At 47.6% G+C, this 21477-nt stretch overlaps 1 protein-coding gene across 2 annotated transcripts in view; it reads left to right on the top strand.

The window, feature by feature from the left end:
• KDSR (3-ketodihydrosphingosine reductase) overlaps window positions 1-21477 on the top strand; it is a 37055-nt gene that overhangs the window by 12415 nt on the left and 3163 nt on the right. Inside the window, exons 6-10 of one of the 2 annotated variants that reach the window (XM_078435162.2) lie at window positions 5794-5985; window positions 11406-11489; window positions 15211-15294; window positions 18883-18984; window positions 20383-20619. In XM_078435162.2, coding sequence (XP_078291288.1) covers window positions 5794-5985; window positions 11406-11489; window positions 15211-15294; window positions 18883-18984; window positions 20383-20619 — 699 coding nt within the window. The remainder of the gene's footprint in view (window positions 1-5793; window positions 5986-11405; window positions 11490-15210; window positions 15295-18882; window positions 18985-20382; window positions 20620-21477) is intronic. The other variant, XM_078435163.2, reaches the window with a different exon arrangement.

Here is a 21477-nt window from a genome sequence, read left to right as displayed (position 1 = left end):
CTTTCTTAAGTACAAGACAGTCTTTTAGGGGCGCCTGGGTGGCTGAGTCAGTTAATTGTCTGACTTCGGCTCAGCTTGTGATCTCCCGGTTTGTGGGTTCGAACCCTGAGTCCGGCTTTGTGTTGACAGCTCAGAGCCCGGAGCCTGCTTTGGATTCTGTGTCTCCCTCTCTCTCTGTCCCTCCCCTCCTCCTCAAAAATAAATAAACATTAAAAAAAATTTTAAAACAGGTTTTTAGTTGACATCCTATCAACTGTCTTTTTCTTCACGTTCCATTAGCCTTTACTGCTGTAGTGGATTTTTTTTTTTTTTTTAACGTTTATTTATTTTTGAGACAGAGAGAAACAGAGCATGAACGGGGGAGGGTCAGAGAGAGAGGGAGACACAGAATCTGAAACAGGCTCCAGGCTCTGAACAGTCAGCACAGAGCCCGACGCGGGGCTCGAACTCACATACCGTGAGATCGTGACCTGAGCCGAAGTCGGACGCTCAACCGACTGAGCCACCCAGGTGCCCCTGTAGTGGATTTTGAACGCTTTACCCCGCGAAGGTAAATGCCATCCCCCTTTTGTGGAGAAGGAGACTGCGGGCCTAGTAGTTGAGATGCCTTGCTTCTGGCGGCCTGTGGGAAGGCGTGTGGCCTGTGTGGTACAAAGTCCAGTCAGAGGAGAGTCCAGACGTAGCTGTAAGCAGAGGGCACCTGATCTGGGGCTGGAGTGTGTTAAGGCTCCTTTATCTACTCGGCCTAAATAAGGCAGTTGTCTTGACCTGCACGCCTTTACTGTAAGTAATCGAAGGGGGACTTTGAAGATGATTTCAACAGCTGGATAAAGAATCAGCTGGGGAAGCTCGTGGTCGTATTCGTCTCGGTGTGACGTGCTGAGGGGGCCAGCAGGAAAGGGGTCGGGTGTGTATGAGCGTGAGCGAATGTATGAGAATGTGTGAGTGTGTGTGTGAGAGAGAGAGATTGAGAGAGAGAGAGGCTAACGGAGGGGGAATCCACAGACCCACCCTGACTGAGCACGGAGGGCGAACTCAAGGAACTGACCAGGAGCCTTTACAGGCCAGAGGGGTGGGGAGTCAGCTCTTGGAGCGATGTGGAGTGGAGCAGGGGCCAGAACCGCTGGGGCCTAATGGCCACCACGGGGAGTTTGGATTTTAGTCCAAAACCTTTTGAAGGGGCTTAAGGTCAGCTGGGTGGTGGTGTGATCTGCGTTTCGGTTGTTAGAGGTGCTTTCTGCCTGCTGCATCAGGAGGGAAGGTAGTCGAGGCAGGGGGCAGTGATGGGGAACCTCGGAGTGAGGGGTGGGGGACGGAGGTCAGCACGCAGTTGGCGGGGGGAGGAGTGGGCAGCTGATAGCGGGTGTCGGAAGCGGTCTCAGCCCAGTGAGAACCAGACTTTTTTTTATTTATTTATTTACTTTTAACATTTTATTTATTTTTGAGACAGAGGGAGACAGAGCATGAGCAGGGGAGGGACAGAAAGAGAGGGAGACACAGAATCCGAAGCAGGCTCCAGGCTCCGAGCTGTCAGCACAGAGCCCGACACGGGGCTCGAACTCACGAACCGCGAGATCATGACCTGAGCCGAAGTCGGACGCTCAACCGACTGAGCCGCTCAGGCGCCCTGAGAACCAGATTTTTAAAAAGAGAGGACTGTTAACCCAAAGCCTGTTTGCCTCTATCGGTGACCGGGCCTCCCCCCCCCCCCCCCCCCGCCCCGTGTTCATGGCCCGCTCTAGAAGGGCCCTCTTCCCGGCTGAGGCCGGTATCTGCCCCTCGGCTGTCCCCCTTCTCCGTCTCCGTCCCTTGCCGTGTCGTGGTCACATCTGGATGTGTGCTCATCGTGGGTAAGGCCTGTTGGAACGCCCACTGCTAGGCTTGATGCATTTTCTGAAGATAAGAGTTCATTTCTATTTAAAATCAATTCGCTTTCATTTTTTTTTTTTTTTTATTGTTTTGTTTTGTTTTGATGATTTGTTTGTTTGCTTGGTTGATTTTAGCTTTACTGAGGCCCACAGGGTTCTCATGCACAGAAGTTGCCTGCACAGCATACTTGTTAGAACTCATCGCTGGGGGGGTCTCAGCACGTGCTGTATGATTCCCCGGGGAGAGGACTTTGGGAAATTTGCCTGGTTCCTCTGGACTTTGGCCCAGGTGCCTTTTGCCCTTGCTGATTTTGTTTTGTGCCTTTTCACTGTCATAAATCTTAGTCACGGGTATGATCAGGGCAGAGTTCCGTGAGGTTGTCCGTGAATCACCGAAACTGGTGGTGGTCCCGGGGAACTTCTCTTAATTTTCCTTTTTAATGGTTTTCTTTGTGGATCCTTGGAACTATATTTTGTTTTATCTACCTGTGGATTTTAAGGATAATTATTGTCAGCTTTTGATTGGGGTTACATTGAGTCTGTAGATCCACATGGGGATAATTGACATTGTAACAATAACTGAGTCTTCTAACCTGTGAACGTAGTGTATATCTCCCATTTATTTACATTTTCTTTTGCGTCTCAGCAGTGTTTTGTAGGTTTCAATGTATGGGTCTTACACATCGTTTTTCAGCATTTCCTGTTTTTTGATGCTAGTGTAAATGGCATTTTTCATGTCAGTTTCTGAGTGTTCATTGCGAACGAACGTAGAGAAATCCAATTGATATTTTTGTATTGATCTTGCAGTCTTGCTAAAGTCAGTTATTGATTCTAGTGCTCACTGGCTTTTCTTCATTCAAGATCATGTCATCTGCAACAATTTTACTTTTTCTGTTCCCATCTGGATACCCTTATTGTACGGCTAGAACATCCAGTACAGAATAGAAGTTGTGAGAGCAGACATACTTGTGGTGTTCCTGATCTTGGGAGAAAACTTTTGTTTTGTTTTGTTTTTTAATCATTAAGTATGATGTTTTCTGTAGTTCTGTTTTGCTTTGTTTTGGTAGATGTCTTTTATCAAGTTGAGAAAGTTCTTTTCTATTCCTAGCTTGCTGAGAGTGTTTATAAGGAATGGAGGTTGAATTTTGGCAGGTGTTTTTTCTGCATCTATTGGGAGGATCACAGAATTCTGTTTTTAGTTTGTTAATATGGTGAATTACACTGATTAATTTCCCATGTTAAACCAGCTTGCATTCCTGGGATAGACCCAGTTGTAGTTTTTTTCTGATTTTTTTGTAAAAGTATTGCTGACCTCTTAGCATAAGTGGGGGAGTATTCCTGCCTATTCACTTTTCTGGAAGAATTTGTGTAGGATTGATATTAACCTTCTTTAAATGTTTGGTAGAATTTACCACGGAAGCCTAAGGTTTTCTTTGTGGGAAGATTTCTAACTTTAATTCAATTTCTTTAATAAATGTAGGGCTACATCTATATCTTCTTATCTATTTCTTTTGAGTGACTTTGGTAGCTTGTGTCTTTCAAGGAATTGGTCCATTTCATCTAAGTCATTGAATGGATTGGCAGAGTTATTCATCATATTCCGTTATTGTCCTTTTAATATCTATAGATAAACACCTGACTTTTCATTTCAGCTGTGTCATGATCTTGTGGTTCATGGGTTTGAGTCCCACATTGGGCTCTGTGCTGGTAGTACAGAGCCTACTTGGGGTTCTCTCTCTCCCTCTGTCTGCCCCTCCCTGGCCTCTCAAAATAGATAAATAAACTTAGAGTTTGTAGTGATGTCATCCCCCTCATTCTTGAGATTGATAATTTGTGTCCTTTATCTTTCTTGACCAGCATGGCTAGAGATTTTTCAGTTTTATTGATCTTCTTAATAACCAGCTTTCGGTTTTGTTAATTTTCTGTTTTCTATTTCATTTATTTTTTCTGTTTTCTATTTCATTTATTTCCTTCTTTTATTTTTAATATTTTTTTATGCATGCTTTTGGTTTAATTTGTTCTTATATGTATGTATATATGTATATATATATATATATATATGTATATATATATATATATTTTTTTTAATTTTTGAGAGAAAGAGACAGAGCACAAAGGGGGAGGGGCAGAGAGAGAGGGAGACACAGAATCCAAAGCGGGCCCCAGGCTCTGAGCTATCAGTACAGAGCCCGACGTGGGACTTGAACTCACAAGCTGCGAGATCATGACCTGAGCCAAAGTCACATGCTTAACCAACTGAGTCACCCAGACGCCCCCAGTTTCTCTGCTCCTTGCTTCTAGCATTCAGCTTTCCACTAAGTTTGTTATCACTCGCCATGCTGATTTTCAGCTTCCAAAATGTTATTTTCTTTCCTGTTGTCTGTGCTCTGTGGGTTCTTGCCTTTACAAAAATTTATCTTTTTTTTTTTTTTTAAAACGTTTTATTTATTTTTGAGACAGAGAGAGACAGAGCATGAACGGGGGAGGGGCAGAGAGAGAGGGAGACTCAGAATCGGAAGCAGGCTCCAGGCTCTGAGCCATCAGCCCAGAGCCCGACACGGGGCTCGAACTCACAGACCGCGAGATCGTGACCTGAGCTGAAGTCGGACGCTTAACCGACGACTGAGCCACCCAGGCGCCCCAAAAATGTATCTTTTTATTGAGATTTTAGTTAGGTCTCTAGAAGGGAGCTGAAGTAAACACTTGGGTTTAGTGTGCTATCTTTTGGGGTACTTTTTAAGAGCATTTTTGTTATCAAGACAATATAATGATATTAAAAGACATTTTGGGAAAAGTGGGAATCCCAACATCCTAACACAATCATTTACAGTGTTCTGGAGTTCCTTGGTTTTGCACCTATGCACGTGTACTTTTGTGTAATATTTGAATTAGTTACAGTCACTGTAAATATAGTATGCAATGAAGTGTTTGGTTTCACATGGTGATAGATGTAGTATTTTTACAGGACTTTAAATATAGAAACATTTCTTAATATTTTATTTATCTTGAGAGAGAGAGAGAGAGAGCACACCCATGCACGAGCAGGGGAGGGGCAGAGAGAGAGGGAGAGAGAAAATCCCAAGCAGGCTCCACTCTGTCATCACAGAGTCTGACACGGGGCTCAATCTCATGAAATGAGACCATGACCTGAGCCGAAATCAAGGGTCAGCCTCTTAACCAACTGAGCCACCCAGGTGCCCCTTAATATAGAAACAATTTAATGCCAGTACTCTTAGATTTCCAAGTTAAAATGTAAGGTTTTTGAGAGTTGCCAGGATGAAAGGAAGATACACTCTTGGTACCTACGTAAGTTCTTACGCATCATGATGTAAGAGCCAACACTGACCGAGCAGGTGACGGTGGGTCAGAGGCTATGCCTTGACTTGTGTTTCCTCTTTCAACGCTTGCAACAACCCTATGGCTACTACCTGCACTAGCCCTGTGTGCAGCTGCCGAAATAAGTAGTGCCTGACTCTCTTGTTCATCATCCAATAGGTAGTAACCACAGTCCATGCCGTTAACCACGTCCTAGTCTCTTTGTGATGTTTCCGAAGCTTGGAACTAACAGGGCCAGAGATCCTTGGGGGGCTTTTTCCTAAAACTGTTTTTCAGAAAGTATTGCTTGCAGTACACAGCATACTTTGGATCAGGAGAAGACTAATCCTGACCGGTTTTCAGCGAAGACATCACTGCCGTCACGAGGAGAATAAGAGACTAGACTGAAGTAGGCTTGAGAGGGCAGGTCATGGGCACCGGGGCGCATTTACAGCATCACTGCATCGTTCATTCCCTCGACACATCCCTTGGGCTCCCAGTCACTTGGGGTCCACTGGCCCTCAGATCCGGAGAGCAGACAACTGCCGTGGAGCGCAGCCCTGAGGCTTTGACCTTGCTCACTCCTCACGTGGCCCTTTGTTCCCGGCAGAGACTAATGAGCGTCAACTACCTGGGCAGCGTGTACCCCAGCCGAGCAGTGATCACCACCATGAAGGAGCGTCGTGTCGGCCGGATAGTCTTTGTCTCGTCCCAGGCAGGACAGCTGGGATTATTCGGTTTTACGGCCTACTCTTCATCCAAGTTTGCCATCAGGGGACTGGCTGAAGCTTTGCAGATGGAGGTAAACGCTGTATTCAGTTTCACAGTTTTTATCTTCCAGCTCGGCAGTGGATGTTCCCCTTTGGTTTGCAGCTACTTGCCACGTGTTGTCGTATCACGTTAGACATTTGTAGACGTGACGTTAGCGAAAGGGCATCGGCTCAGCCCTTGAATTCTGCAGGTAACATTTTTCATCGCATAAAGACTCTACTGGGGATAGAAGCAAAAGGGCTGGGAGGTGTTTCGCTGGCTTAATTTAATACACAAAGTACTACTTTATATTTACTCTGTATTTTTCAGTCTAATACCATGTGAGCCTGCGATTCTCTAGAGGTGTTTCTTTAACGAAAAGATCTCTGGTTTAAGACTGAGTGATGAAATTAGCACGTGTTTGAGGGAAAAGCTTGAATCAGCTCCCGTCTAGCTCTCAGCTGTGAGACAAATCATTTAACTGGGTCTGTTTCCTTTTCTGTAAAACAAGAGGGTTGGATTAAAAATATCATTTGGCTCTCCTGAGACTTATACTTTAGTATCTTAAAGAAATCTTGATGACAGCGAATGCTTTTTATTTTCACAGTTAAGAGAACGTGTTGTGAAAGAGGGTGTGGTTAGCATTAGCATCGAAATAAATGCTTGTCATGATGTGACAACCTTCACACAACCTCAGCTGTGGGAAGCTGACTGCCGCATTGTTGTCCAATGGGGACGCTTAGAAAGTACCACACATATCTATCCCAAATCACACACTGAAAAGGCAAGGTAAAATTCTTTCTATTGTAACTTGCACTGAAATGTAACACTACATCGTGATGTTAAAAGCCCGGAAGAAAATTCATTTTGACCAACCTTCTCATGGTAGGAGTGTGTGTGACCTGGGGATCCTGTTTAATAATTTAGGTTAGGGGTTGGCAACTTTTTTCTGTAAAGGGCCAGATTGTAGGCATTTTAGCCTTCAAGGGCTGGATGGTGTCTGTCGCGACTACTCAAGTCTACTGTGAGAGCAGGAAAACAACCATGTGCAATAGGTAAATGAACAGAGATAGCTGTGTTCTGGTAAAACTTTATTTGCAAAAAGAGGTAGAGGGCCAGATTTGTCCATAGGGCCATAGTTGGCTGATCGCCGATTTATAAAATCCCCAGAAGAGCCCTTGATGGTGTGTGACAGAGCACCACATTGCCCAGCATCACAGTGCAGATGAGTTGTCCAATCAATGACAGAATCCTCATGCGCCACTTAGAGACTGGTAGACTGTGCCATTCTCATCGAAAAGGAACCAGCCCCAAATTTCATTTTCGTCAACTTTCTTAATACTCATAATCAATAAGGGGCACCTGAGTGGCTCAGTCGGTTAAGCCTCCGACTTTGGTTCAGGTCATGATCTCACAGTTTATGTGAGTTCGAGCCCCACATCGGGCTCTGTGCCGACAGCTCAGGGCCTGGAGCCTGCTTCAGATTCTCCGTCTCCCTCTCTCTCTGCCCCTCCCCTGCTCATGCTCTGTCTCTCTCTCTCTCTCTCTCTCTTTCTCTCTCAAAAATAAATAAAGATTTAAAAAAATACTCATAATCAATAATAGCTCTTTATAATATGTTTAGCCAATAGGACACGTAAGGCTGTGAAATTTCAAACAAGAATGCCAGCATTTCTTTTGAAATTTTTACTTGGAAAGTCCCTTTGCAAATAACCATTTATTTATGTTTTTATTAAAATGTTTATTTATTTTGAAAGAGAGCAAGAGTGAGCACGCACATCCGTGCACATGAGCAGGGGAGGGGCAGAGAGAAGGAGAATCCCAAGCAGGCTCTGCATTGTTGGCACAGAGCCCAGTACGGGACTCGGTCTCACCAACCATGAGATCATGACCTAAGCTGAAATCGAGAGTCAGGTGCTTTGCCAACTGAGCCACCCAGGCACGCTTATAAAAGTTTTGGGAAATCTGTGAGGCAGATGTCGTTTTTCCACCTTATAGAAAGGAACGCTGAGTTTTGGTAGTTCATCGAGTTGCTTAAAGCCGCTTTGTTACTTTGTAACAAACGCAGTAACAACGTCTTGGCTTTCTGGTTCCCTGGGCAGATGGTGTGTCTATAATTCAGGTCAGAAGTTACCTGATTGATCCGGCCTTAGACATCTGGTAAGTGAAGGGCTGTTTTGGAAATGAAAAATCTGCTTATTAGGGCTTTTTGTCCCTAAGCCTTGTACATGGTAGAACAGACATGTTACTGAAGAGGAGGAAAAGGAAAGTGAGTTGCTAATACAGACAGAGTCCCCAAAGCCTCTTTGTGACAAATGTGATTCACACGCTGCAGGAAGCTTGCCTGGACTTGAAAGTCAGCTTGACTCCTGTCCATATTCAGACTCCATGAAAAATGTCCCCACAGAAACACGGAATAAGATAAACACGTGAAAAGTAGGCTTAGAGGAGAATAAATTCAATAATCAAAATCCAGTTTGTTCATAGTAGACCTACGTCAGAACAGTTGTTTCCCTGCAAACTTACAGTGTTGTGTTTTGGAACCTGGATACTTCAGTCTGTTTTGCCATCGTGGTTGTGTTTTCTGTGAATGAAACAGACCTCATAGAATTGCTCAGACTTGAAGTACTTTGTGATGATCTTATTCGGATTAATTTAAAAAAAATTTTTTTTTTAACGTTTATTTATTTTTGAGACAGAGAGTCAGAGCACGAACAGGGGAGGGTCAGAGAGAGAGGGAGACACAGAATCTGACACAGGCTCCAGGCTCTGAGCTGCCAGCACAGAGCCCGATGCGGGGCTTGAACTCATGAGCTGTGAGATCATGACCTGAGCCGAAGTCGGACGCTCAACCGACTGAGCCACCCAGGTGCCCCGGTTTAACTAACTCTTAAGTCTTCCTGTCCACCCCACCCTTTGCCCGCCAAACTGAAGTAGGACCCTAGCCATGCTTTGTGCATAATAAAACATTTGTTGCACCTTTTGGTGTTCCTTTTTTTTTTTTTTTAAACTCTGTTTTTTTAGGTACGAGTATATGATTTAAAGATTCTAAAAGTTAATCTTTTTGGAAAGCCAACTTCTGCTGGGTTACGGCCAAAGATGTGGGTAGCAGAGACCAAGTCAAAGAAAAATAGCCTTTGTGCTTCCCTCCTTCCCATCATGCTCCCCTCCCCGTAAGGCCATCTTGTCCCACAGCCTTGAAAAGTAAGCTTAGCTGAAATTCTGGAGCTTCTCAGACACAGCTCTGCTCCTCCCTCCAGGACCCCCGCCCCCCTCGCCCCGTCTTCGTTTCGATGAAATTAGGAACCACACATTGTAGGCGGGATGATTTTGGTAGTCAGTTCTTGAGCAGACGGTTGTCTTTCTGATTGAAATGGAGACCAGGGGAAGGAAGAACATGACGAAAAGCATGGAGGTGGGCAGAGCAGGAGAAAAGAGGATGGTCAGTCAGCAGGGACAAGGAGAAACACACGGCCACAAGGTGAGCAGAGGAGTCAGCTAGTGAAGTCTGGGCTTGTAAATTCCTAGAGACAGGGGTGATCTCTAGGAGTCGGCATCGTCTGAGCAAGAGCAAGTGAAGCCACATCAACCCCCTTTCGTTTTCTGCCGGGGCTGTGGGACTAGTTGATTAAAGGAAAGTGTAGATGGAGTATAGCGTATGTAGATGTTACCGGTTATTTGACCAAGAGTTTCAAGAGACGGGCCGCGCCACGAGGGCAGGGGCTCTCTCGCGTTGTTGACGTCCACGTCTTCATTCACAGAACAATACGGGACTCATTCAGTAAGTATCCCTTGGATGAGTAAATACAACAACGAAGGGATTAGCCGCCGGAGGAACCCAACCACAGACTGAGAGGGTCATGTGACTTCAAGACTACCAGCACCCCAAACTACTTCTTCCGGGACCGGCTTCTTCCAACCCCGACGATCTGTGTCTACGCCAGGAGAAAGCTGTTCTGAAAAGCTGTTTCAGGCGTTTGGTAGCTCAGCCATAACCTTGAACTTGAGAAACACTGCTCTGACACACTGTCTTACATTCGCTTGTGCGCCAAGGTCCTTACGCATTTCAGGGGGAAGGGGCACAGGAGCGTTAGAGAAACGTCTGAGTCGAGTCTGCTTCAGGCCTTCTGTGGGCCAGTTACCACTCACCGGCTTTTTTGGTGGTGTTTTTGTCTGGTCTGTGCACAACAGAGGGCAAGGCCGTGGGAGACGGTTTTTGAAGTCACTATCTCAAAAACAAGTGGAAGAGAAATTGCTTGCTCATCAACCTCACTGGCTGGCCCGAATCCAGAGCTATTTCTGAGCACGGCTGGGCCTTGAAGCTGCATGCCCCGTGGAGGCCGAGTGAACGGGCTCTCTCACGCCCTGAGTGCAGTGGCTCTGAACCAACAAAGACATCACCCTTTGCTATTGTGCTGTTCAGCATGGCTGGCCAGGATCTAATGCTTCTCCCGACCCCGACAGCTCCTCCCACAGGCTTCAGAACTGTGCCCGGCAGAGGGACCCAGGGAGAATAAGGGCTGTGTGAACAGACGGGACCCTGGGGTGCTCTCTGAGGGCACCTGGGGTGCCTGAGGGTCCTCTGGGTTGCCTGAGGACTCGCTATTAGCACTCTTCAACCTCCTTGAGATGCACAGTGGCCTACCTACCCCCAGCTGTGTGTCCGCTTTTAACTCCCCGAGGTAGCAAGGTAGCGTCCTGGGGCTAAGCAGCGAGCCAGGAGCAAATAAAAATCGGGACAGAAATTTGGATGGTGTGAACTATCACCCTTAGAGCTACTCAGAATCAGGGCCAGATGAGAGTGTGGAGCAGGGCCACTGAAGTGCAGGATCTTTGGGAAGGGTATGTCCTGGCCGACTCGCTCTCGGGAGAATCTTCTGGAATTGCTGGGGGTGTATTTCTGAGTGGAGGCGTGGAGGCCTTGTAGTGAGGCAAAGAAGCCTGGGAACCTGTTTGAAGCTGGGAAGGGGTTTCTGCATATAAATAAGGGTGAGGTCGTCTTTCCTGGAGTTGCTTGGCTGGTCTGACCTGGCGGCTCCACTGGGGGGGGGGGGGGGGCGAATCCTGTTGGTTTCTTCTGTGGGGGAGGGTACAAGTGACTCCTGACTCCCTATTGGGCAGGGGCTGGTGGAGACCTCCCTTTAGCTGTCCACCTTCCTCCTGGACAGCTCCTAGGGCCTTGCCTGCTCAGTGGGGGTGGGCAGCACTCAGAAGGAGGTGAATCTCCGCCAGCTGTTTTCGGGAGTAGAGGTTGTTGGGGTGAACCCTGTGCCTTTATTTCCAAACGATCTTCATGGAGAGGAGTTTTCCTGACCCAGTCGGTGCTGGTTCTCCACCCAGAGCCACATCCTGCCTTGGGAAAATCAGGGCAGGATTCACGACGTTTGCCTGGTGGCCGGTGCAGGTGGCTAAGGGTCGTTGCAGAATTGGACCTTGTTTACTGAAGGGGCATATGTTGTTTCCGAAATGCAGGTGAAGCCATATAACGTCTACGTCACAGTGGCCTACCCGCCCGACACAGATACCCCTGGGTTTGCGGAAGAAAACAAAACAAAGGTAAGTATTCCTCTGTTTCGAGCCTTTAATGTTGTAAATCTTCCTTTTTCAATTTTCTGACTTTCCACCCCTCAGCCTGGAGTCATTTTCATCATACAGAAAACTGCGTTCTTTACAATTGATGTGCAAGGTAGAGGCCTCTGAACTTTCCAGAACTCTCATGTGGAGTCTTAGAGAACACAGCCCATATTTTCCAAGGCCATGAGTTTTGCTAATAATCTTCAAAGGCTTACTTAATTAATAAGGTATTATCTTCACGAATACAGCCTGCATTTTTAGCAAATGAGAGGATACTCTTTAGAAATAATATCCTCTCCTCTGGACTTAAACACCTGGTTGCTGGGGCACCTCAGACTTAGCGTTTCAAAAACAGAATGTTTGATTCCCTCTCATTGCCCCTCATTGCTTTTCATCTCCTTGGTAACCGAGAAGCCAGCCTTGGTTCTTCCTCCCACACCACACGTCTTGACCCGAGCACTTCCTCCTGGCTCTACTCTCAGAACTTGTCCTGAATTGGCCCGTTTTTTTTCAGACCGCAGCTGTCAGTACCATCCTCGTAATGGTAGCTGCTGGTATTTTTGCCGGAACTGCTCTTCATAATCTTCAAACTGGTGTGCTGCTTCTGCCCCTCTTCCTGACCCCCTGTCTGTTCCTCATATAGTGACCAGTGATCCTTTTATACTGTAAGTCAGGTCTTGTCACTCCCCTGTTCAAACACCTCTTCTGCAAGGAAGAAAAAAAAAAGCCAAAAACAAAACCAGAAAAACCCTTCTTAAACAGCACGGTTTAATAGAATGCTCTAGAATGGAAATGTTCTGTGTCTGCCTTCTCCAATCTGGTAGTCACATTGTGGCTGTTGAACACTTGAATGCAGCTAGTGGGACCCCCCCCCCCCCCGCCATCATAAAACTGAATTTTTAATTTTCACTCCTTTAAAGTTAGTATTAAAACGCACATGTTGGTCTTGTCATGTGTTAGTATGGCCCCAGTGGCTCCCATTATGCCTAGAGTAGAATCTAAAGGTCTTTTCTTTTAAAAAAATTTTTTTTAACATTTATTTATTTTTGAGAGACAGAGAGAGAACACGAGTGGGGGAAGGGCAGAGAGAGAGAGGGAGATACAGAATCCGAAGCAGGCTCCAGGCTCTGAGCTGTCAGCACAGAGCCCTATGTGAGATCGTGACCTGAGCCAAAGTCAGCAGCTTCACTGACTGAGCCACCCGGGTGCCCCGAATCCAAAGGTGTTGCAGCTCATTGGGTTTTGCACTATGTGGACCTTGGCCACCTGTCCACAGTGGTGTCTTCTGTTGCCCTCAGCCCTACCAGAGCCCCCCATCTGTTCTTTGAGCTTGCCCAGGCTGTCCTCACCTGTGGGCTTTGTTTACGCTTGCTCCCCCCTCTCTCTGGATGTTCAAATGGCTTCATCCCTTGTTTCTTTCTATCTCTGTACAGACATCACCCTGAGAGGACTTCCCTGACCCTCTGTCTCTCAAATGTCAGTCCCTTGGAACACTCACCATCCTTTCCTCTGGCTTTGCTTTTCTCTATGATGCTTATCCGCACTGGACAGGTACATCACACACAATGACAGACTGAGCTGAATGCAAGCTTTGCACGTTGTTCAAAGGAACTTCTTTCTTCCTTGCCTTGATGCGTTGTAGGCATCCTCCGAGCACATGAATCAAGTGGAGAAGAAAGGAATCGGCCAGAACTTAACTACCTTGAATGGGCGTTGATTGGTTTTCTTTTCCTTCGTAGTAATGCTTTAGTAAGTGCGAGTTTCTGCAGCATAAAAATTGGCACTTATGCTCCATAGACTGTGTATTTGCAAAAAGATGTGTATGATTTAGAACGTTTTTTTCCCTATTCACTTCTTTTTGAGTCTGCCTCTTAAAATTACAACTATTTCAAAGAAGTAAATGTAAGCCAAACGCCCTGTCTTAGAATGAGCAGGGGCCCGCTAAGCGGATTTGTAACATTTGGTAAGCAGTCTTTTCTGTTTGAAGCCAAAGCTGACAAAAAGTGGTGATTTCCCTGGGAAGATCTGATTTTGATCTTAAGTTGGTTTTTTTCCCTCTGGTGTAGTGTTGAGCCAACTTTGGATAAATGAAATTCTATGTCGATGTGTGAGCCCTGCAGGGGGCGCCATAGTGCTTTTCAGTCTACTGTGTGTGTGGCCTGGTGGTCTGGAAGAAGGAGCAAGGCACTTTCAGAAGAACCCTTCTCTTAATTCAGGTTCATCAAGAAGTACTTGACTTTTATGAAGTGCTATGCTTTTCCAATTTAAGAAAATACATTCTGTTCTTTATTTTAATTTTCTCAATCCTACGTGGTAAAAAAATATGTATAGTTTCACGCAGTTTAAGGCGTTAAGATTTAAAACTTCAAACTGAAACTCCCTTTTAAAGAATTTCTGAGCACGTGTTTATGTCACATTAAGGAAGATAAAAAAAAGTGTGGGGGGGAGCCCTTTCCCACAAAGAACTTAGGAGGTAAAATACAAACATACAAGTAGCTATAATATATATTAAGGCAGCAACATGCAAAGATGAAAAGAGAAAGGACTTCCAGTTAAGAATTCAGGAAAGGAGGGGCGCCTGGGTAGCTCAGTCGGTTAAGCATCCGACTTCGGCTCGGGTCGCGATCTTGTGGTCCGTGAGTTCAAGCCCCACGTCGGGCTCTGTGCTGACCGCTCAGAGCCTGGAGCCTGTTTCAGATTCTGTGTCTCCCTCTCTCTCTGACCCTCCCCCGTTCATGCTCTGTCTCTCTCTCTCTCAAAAATAAATAAACGTTAAAAAAATTTTTTTTTAAAAATTCAGGAAAGGAGACAACTGAGGTGGACCTTTAACCACCTTTGATTTGGGGTGCTGATGCCCCAGCCTGGTAATGAGAGCACAGCCTGTCCAGGGGCCCCTCGGTGTTTTCTGTCCCAGTTTCCTCCTTCCCGCCTCCTCCTCAGGTCCTTTAAGAAGCAGCGGCATTGTTGAACAGGGACTGGGCTGGGGCTGTCTCGACCCAGGGCCTCAGCTCTGTCCGCGTGTCAGTCTTTTGCTAGCCTGGGAGTATGGTCAGAACGGAGACGCTGGTCATCTTGCTCAGGACACACGGTCGAGGCTCTGCATAAACACTGCCGGTCAGGTGTCTGGCCAGCAGTGAGGCGTCTACCAGGATGGTCCCAGTGGCGTTTTCTTATTCCAGCTCTGGTGGTCCCCACTGGAGCCGAGACCACATGTGTCCAACGGAGAGTGGCAAGGGCCTCCTGATCTTGCTTCAGCTACTGCACTAAATTTTATACAGTAACCAGGTAGAAACCGAGTTAGAATCCAGATGGACCGGATTCTAAAAGTAGGAATCTGCTCAAAGGTGGAAAACTGGAATTATTTACAAAGAAGGGGAAGGAGGGTTGTAAGAATTATTTGTTCTTGGGGCACCTGGGTGGCTCAGTCGGTCGAGCGTCCGACTTCGGCTCAGGTCACGATCTCGCGGTCCGTGAGTTCGAGCCCCGCGTCAGGCTCTGTGCTGACAGCTCGGAGCCCGGAGCCTGCTTCCGGTTCTGTGTCTCCTTCTCTCTCTGCCCCAGCCCCGCTTGTGCTCTGTCTCTCTCTGTCTCTCAAAAATAAATAAATGTAAAAAATAAAAATAAAAAAAAAAAAGAACTATTTGTTCTTTAACTTAATGGGCAATAATGGTGCTGATGCATCCATTTTTTTTCCCACCTTCAGCCTCTGGAGACTCGTCTGATTTCAGAGACCGTATCTGTTTGCAAACCAGAGCAAGTGGCCAAACAAATTGTTAAGGATGCCATAGTAAGTACAGTCCTTGTTTTCTTCATTAATAGTTGTGATGCTGGATTTCTGAAAAGAGATACGATGTTTGTCCCAGGGCTTATTTTAAAGCGTAAGTCATTGTTGCTTCTGGGTCACATTCATGTCGCATGTTGGACGCCACTCTTCTCCCTTAGATGCTTTATTGATTCCATGTAAAGTAGTAGGCTTCTGGAAACTAAGTACATATCTTAACCTTAGGAACAGATTGATGAGTAAGGATGCCTGGGAACTTTGGTTCTTTAAAAAGAACGTGAGACCTTCGAGCCGTGTGTCAGTAGTGGGGACCACGTTCCATGTCTGGCCCTGCTGCCTTTTGCTGCTTGCCCACAGCACTCGCACTTGTAGGCGATGTTAGGTACTTGATTAACTGCCTGACTCCTTGACGAAGGACTTTTCCTTCCACCTCCCTGCTCCCCAGTGCCATTTTTCCCAAATGCTCACTAACAAGGAAGTGTGTCCAACCCCACCGGGCCACCATCCTGTCCACCCAGATAATGTGCCTCCAGGCTGCTGAGTCTATTTGGAGCCTGCCATCTTCTAAAACAACGTATGTGCTACAGACTTTTTTCTTTTTCAGGTGTTGGTTGGTTTGTTTTGAGAGAGAGAGCGAGAGCAGGGGAGGGGCACAGAGAGAAAGGGAGGGCGAGAATCCCAAGCAGGCTCCTCTCTGTCAGCACAGAGCCCGCTGCGGGGCTGGAACTCCGGAACTGTGAGATCACGACCCGAGCCAAAACCGAGAGTCGGACGCTTAACCACCCGAGCCACCCAGGCGCCCCGACTGCCACACACTTTTGACAACATCCTGTCAGCCCACGTGCAGAAGAACACACACCAACGGGGGATGTCTGTAAACTTCAGGCCTACGCCGCACGTGGGAGATTTGAGGACCCGTGCAATGAGGTGTCAGCGGGCCGCTCAGCCTCCCTGAAGGGCCGCATGCACTGTTGCACGAGCACCGGCTGAGCAGGATACGAGAAGTATCGAACTCCATTAAGATACAGCCAGTTGGGAGACCTGTGCCCTGTGCTCAAAGGCACAGAAGTGGGGCGCCTGGGTGGCTCAGTTGGCCAAGCGTCCGACTTTGGCTCAGGTCGGGGTCTCACAGTCCGTGAGTTGAAGCCCCACGTGGGGCTCACTGCTGTCCGTGCAGAGCTCGCTTCAGACCCTCCGTCCCCTTCTCTCTCTGCCCCTCCCCCACTTGCACTTTCTCTCTCAGAAATAAACATTAAAAAAAAAAAAGGCACAGAAAGATGGCAGGAGTGGATGGAGCGGACTTAGCTTTTCCTGCTCCTCTCAGATCAAAGCGGACACAGCCCGTGCCTTGAACGATCTGAAATAGCTCTTTGTATGTTGGCAGGGCTCCTTGAGTCAGGTGGTCTTGAAACTTCATTTTTTGGCCACTTTCCACGGGAAACTATTGACCATCCCAGTGATTTCTTTACAGGTTTATATTATCAATGCTTGCCGTATTAGAAACTGCAAATGCATAATCTAAAAAGTATTTATTAATCCGCTTAAAATAACCACAATTTAACCCATTACATCTTAATGCAATTTTCCTACAATAATAGTTTTCCAAAACACAGCTTCAGCGAGACAAGTGCCATTGTTTTACGTTTCACCAACGTCTTTAATGTTTCTGTGAAGAGAAGACAGCTGGACTCTTATCACTGCCTCCGCATTCCGCCTGCCCTAAAATGTTGTTTGGAGTGAAGGATATAAAAAAAAATCTGCCCTTATACAGATATGTAGTTAGGAAACGGAGGAATATTAAATAGGCTTTTCAGAGAATTGCAGACATTCTTCTTTGATATTAAACCCAAACCGGATGAATAGTAGTTTCTTAAAGGTTAATTACAGTGTGGAATTGGAAACCACATTAATGAACTTTTTGTTCTCTGTTACATTAAAACCCGTTGGTCTTTGCACTTTGCATGTTTTGTACCCATTCATGATTTTGTAATGTTATGCATCCGTCATGTGGAAAATATGGGTTCATTGAGTTACCAAAAAAAAAAAAAAACAAAAAAAAACCAAATTTCATCCATTCGTATCACTGCTGGTCTTATCATAAAAGTCTTTACATATTGGGCAGCTGACAGTCTCACAATGGCGGACAGGTTTTCACAAATCGTAATTTTTCCTTGAAAGCTCAGATGTTAACATTGACCATAAAAGCTGCTGCCAGCTTTCCTTGAAGTCACAGGCTCCTGTCATTCTTGTTCCACAAAATGTCTTCCAAATACCCAAGTCTGAATAACCACAGATTAATTTTCATGACTTAAACAGTCAGAGGAGGGCCTTTCTGCTGGGCAGCCGTCCCCCTTGGGTACGGAACACAGCAGAAGGCGCTGGGTGTGCCCTCTCTTTTTGTGACGTAGGCTCTTAAGACTTGCCCTTAAGGGTTGAGATTTAATAAAATGAGTAATTTTAGGGGTGCCTGGGTGGCTCAGTCGGTTTAGCGTCCGACTTCGGCTCAGGTCATGATCTCGCGGTCCGTGGGTTCGAGCCCCGCGTCGGGCTCTGTGCTGACAGCTCAGAGCCTGGATCCTGTTTTGGATTCTGTGTCTCCCTCTCTCTCTGACCCTCCCCCATTCATGCTCTGTCTCTCTCTGTCTCAAAAATAAATAAATGTTAAAAAAAAAAATTTAAAAAAAATGAGTAATTTTATTGCTTTATCAAAGGCATTTTATTTTATTTTTAAATTTTTCTAAGTTTATATATTTTGAGAGAGAGCAAGCGAGCAGGGGAGGGGCAGAGAGAGAGAGGCAGAGAGAGAAGCCCAAGCAGGCTCCACACTGTCAGTGCAGAGCCTTGTGTGGGGCTCATACTCACAAACCGTGAGATCATGACCTGAGCCAAAGTCAAGAGTTGGACACTCAACCCACTGAGCTACCCAGGCACCCCTATCAAGGGCATTTTAAAGCACAACTGACATTTAAAAATTATTTTAAGATTTTTTTTTAATGTTTGTTTATTTTGGAGAGAGAGAGAGAGAGAGAGAGAGAGAGAGAGTGGGGGAGGGGCAGAAGAAAGGGGGACAGAGGATCCGAGGCAGGCTCTTCGCTGACAGCAAGGAGTTTGAACGGAGGCTTGAACTCACGAGCCATGAGATCATGACCCGGGCCGAAGTCAGACGCTCAACCCACTGAGCCACCCAGGCGCCTCTTTAAAGACTTTTTAAATTTCTGTACATTATTACTGCAAGTGCATGTGGCAGTGGGGAGGTGCTGCTACTGTGGTTTGTGCTAACGAGCTAGCAGTTTCGCCCGTCGGTGCAGATGTCACTCAGCGACAAGGCGATTAAGGTCTTCGTATTGTTATGACCATCTTTTTGTCCTCCTGGATCCCCTGAAAGGGTCTCAGGAGCCCCAGCGTCCACGGATGTACATTTTGGGAACCACCTGTGTCACTATTCCAGCCCATCTGCCAAGGTCACATTCATCTGTGAGCTCCGACGTAGGCTCTGTCACCCTGGTATGCCACCTAGAGTGGCCCGCTTCGTTGTTTCTGCCGTGCTGTTTCCTTTCCTGGTTACTACCGTTGCCTCTTTTCCTTTTCTTTTAGCAAGGAAATTTTAACAGTTCCATTGGCTCAGATGGGTACATGCTCTCATCCCTGACCTGTGGAATGGCTCCTGTGACTTCTATTACTGAAGGGCTCCAGCAGGTGAGCTATGCCTACGTCAACGGACAGACGGACAGACAGACAGTGCCTTTCATTGAACCCCAATGAGAAAAGGCTAAAGGAAGACTCAGTGACTTCATCTGAGGATGGGGCCGTATCCGTTGTCTCCCTCCCTGTGTCAGGGACACGAAACTCGGACATAGGTTAAAGACACCACCGGAGGGCTTCCGACAGGGGAGAGGTCTTCTGTGTTCTGGGCGCTGTGGACACAGAGAGGGAAGGCCGCTTCCGCCCTCGGGGTGTTCGTCCGGGTTCTCGTCTGAGAACCACCGATCCGAGTGTTTGCGGTAGAGTGATGGAAGGTACTGGGTATCGGAACAGAACACCTTTCCTAGGCGAGTCAGGTCACGGGCAACTAAGCCTAGGGAGGTAACGAGTCAAGGATTCAACGCAGAGCCTACTCTTCCACAAATTCTGGTCCATCCAGGCCACACGGAAGCTAACCGCTTGTGGATGTGCCGCGTGCAGAATCAGAAGGGAGCAATGTCTCCAGCCCCAGGGGCTTACGGGCTAGGGGGAGACACAGACAAAAAAGTGCTACCCGTGCCATGTCATATAACAAGTGTCCTAACGGAGGGCTGGCTCTGCACAGACCCGATGGCGGATGGTGGAGTGTAGACGGAGAGAAGGCTGCCCGCGAAGGGGCCTGTCTACGCTGATGGGTAGTTTATAACCAGGTACGAAGTTACGTGCCGCCGACCGTGTCTAGACTGAAAACCCAAATGGCTCGGGTGTGGGTTTCCCTCACTCTTCTCTTCCACGACTCTGTGACTTTCTCTTAGAGACGGAGGCTGTACTACGTGACGCCCCTCTCGGCCCGCGCCTGGCACATGCTAGGAGCTTCGGAGGCTGGCTGGAGCCGCCGCCCGCGTTGCTCACGTGCTGTGTGGTCACCTCGTCCCTTCTGCTTCCGTGACGCCAAACCTAAAACTTGAGCACGGAGCTGCTTCCTCCACTCCGGTGCCGAATACGCTTCTTTGAGGCGTTTCCCTGGGCTGTGACCGCACTGCCCACAGTAGAGCCCTGTTTCCCAGCATCCCGGCCCCGATTCCGTGTTGGCGCTGTGATCAGTATCGGTGTTCGTGTTCACTCAGGAGCCCGACGAGGCAGTGGGTGGCGTCCCTGGCCCCCCTCGTTCTGCCCCGTGCGTGAGGGGTCAGGTCCATCCCTCCCTCCCTCCAGTCCCTGGTCCGCTCCTTAACCCAGCGGCCGCTGCTCTCGCAGTTCGGGCCTGGGACGCCGCGGTCGGCTCCCTGCCTGGGTCTCACGCTCTGCGAGCCAGAGGTCGCCACTGGGGGCCCGAGGGCCTATAAAATGTTTGGTTCATCTGTTTGGTGCTTGTTGAGATAAAAATTTTTTAATTAGATTTTCCACACAAAGTGCAGATTTCGGACTTCTCTTGGGAAATCAGAAGGCCTCACGGCACCTGGCAGTAACCAGCTGGGGCAGGTGGCGGCCCCTCCGGTGACACGGGGCGCGGTCCCCCCATCCCGGGGGTCTCACAGCACCCGTCCCAGGCCCGGTGCACCAGAGCGCCATCACTGTTCCACGCTGGTTTTTCTGAACTGCAGACCCACCTGGCATGGCAACCCTCAGTGGCTCCCCAGTACCACTGAGGTAAACAGCTTCTGTGACGGCACGTGGGGTAACCCTCTGACCTTTGACCCCGCTCACCCTCTGCCTTTCTTCCCCCTCTTTCCAAGACTTTGTCTCTGCCCCTCTATCCCCACGCTTCCTTTTCTGACCAACTGTTACAACCAACCCACCAACTGCAAGTCTCCCCTTTTATGTTGCTTTTTTGCAGAAAACTCCCAAGACAGTAAAATTCCTTGGACTTAAGTATTTTGGTGTTTTGGCAGGCGGTGTTACAGTTGCTTTTTCTTGATGTGTTTTTCTTTCCGTTAGGTGTTTTTTTCTTTTCAAGTAATAAACTGTATTTTTTAGGACAGTTTTATGTTGATAGAAGATTTGAGTTGAGGGGTCCCTGGGTGGCTCAGTTGGTTGGGCTGAGTTGCCTGGGTGGACCTCCCCTCAGGTCACGACCCCAGGGTTCCCCGAGCCCCACATCCGGCTCCCTGAGGTCAGGGCAGAGCCCACTTCGGATCCTCTGCCCCCCTCTCTGTCTGCCCCTCCCCCGCTCATGCTCACTCGCCCCAAAATAAATAAAACGTTTCAAAAAAATTTGAGTTGAAATTAGGGAGCTCTCTTCCTGTCCCCACCCGGCTCCCCCATTCTTAGCATCTTGCATCAATTAGCACGGTCTGTTGTCGCCGTTGATGAGCCAGTCTGCAGACGTCATTGGTTTGCATTAGGGTTCAGTCTTGGGGTCACACCTCTTTTGACAGGTGTATAGCTGCCACGTGACCATCGTTGGACTGTCACGTGGGATAGTTCCCCAGCCCGAACATTCTCCTGTGCTTCGCCTGCTCATCCCTCCCTCCCTCCTCCTGAACCCCGGGCAACCACTGACCTCAT

The sequence above is a fragment of the Panthera onca genome, chromosome D3 (assembly GCF_046562875.1).
Source record: "Panthera onca isolate mPanOnc1 chromosome D3, mPanOnc1 haplotype 2, whole genome shotgun sequence".
In the NCBI taxonomy this organism is placed as follows: Eukaryota; Metazoa; Chordata; class Mammalia; order Carnivora; family Felidae; genus Panthera; species Panthera onca.
The sequence above is the reverse complement of the archived record's forward strand: the minus strand, read 5'-3'. Positions and strand labels throughout refer to the sequence as shown.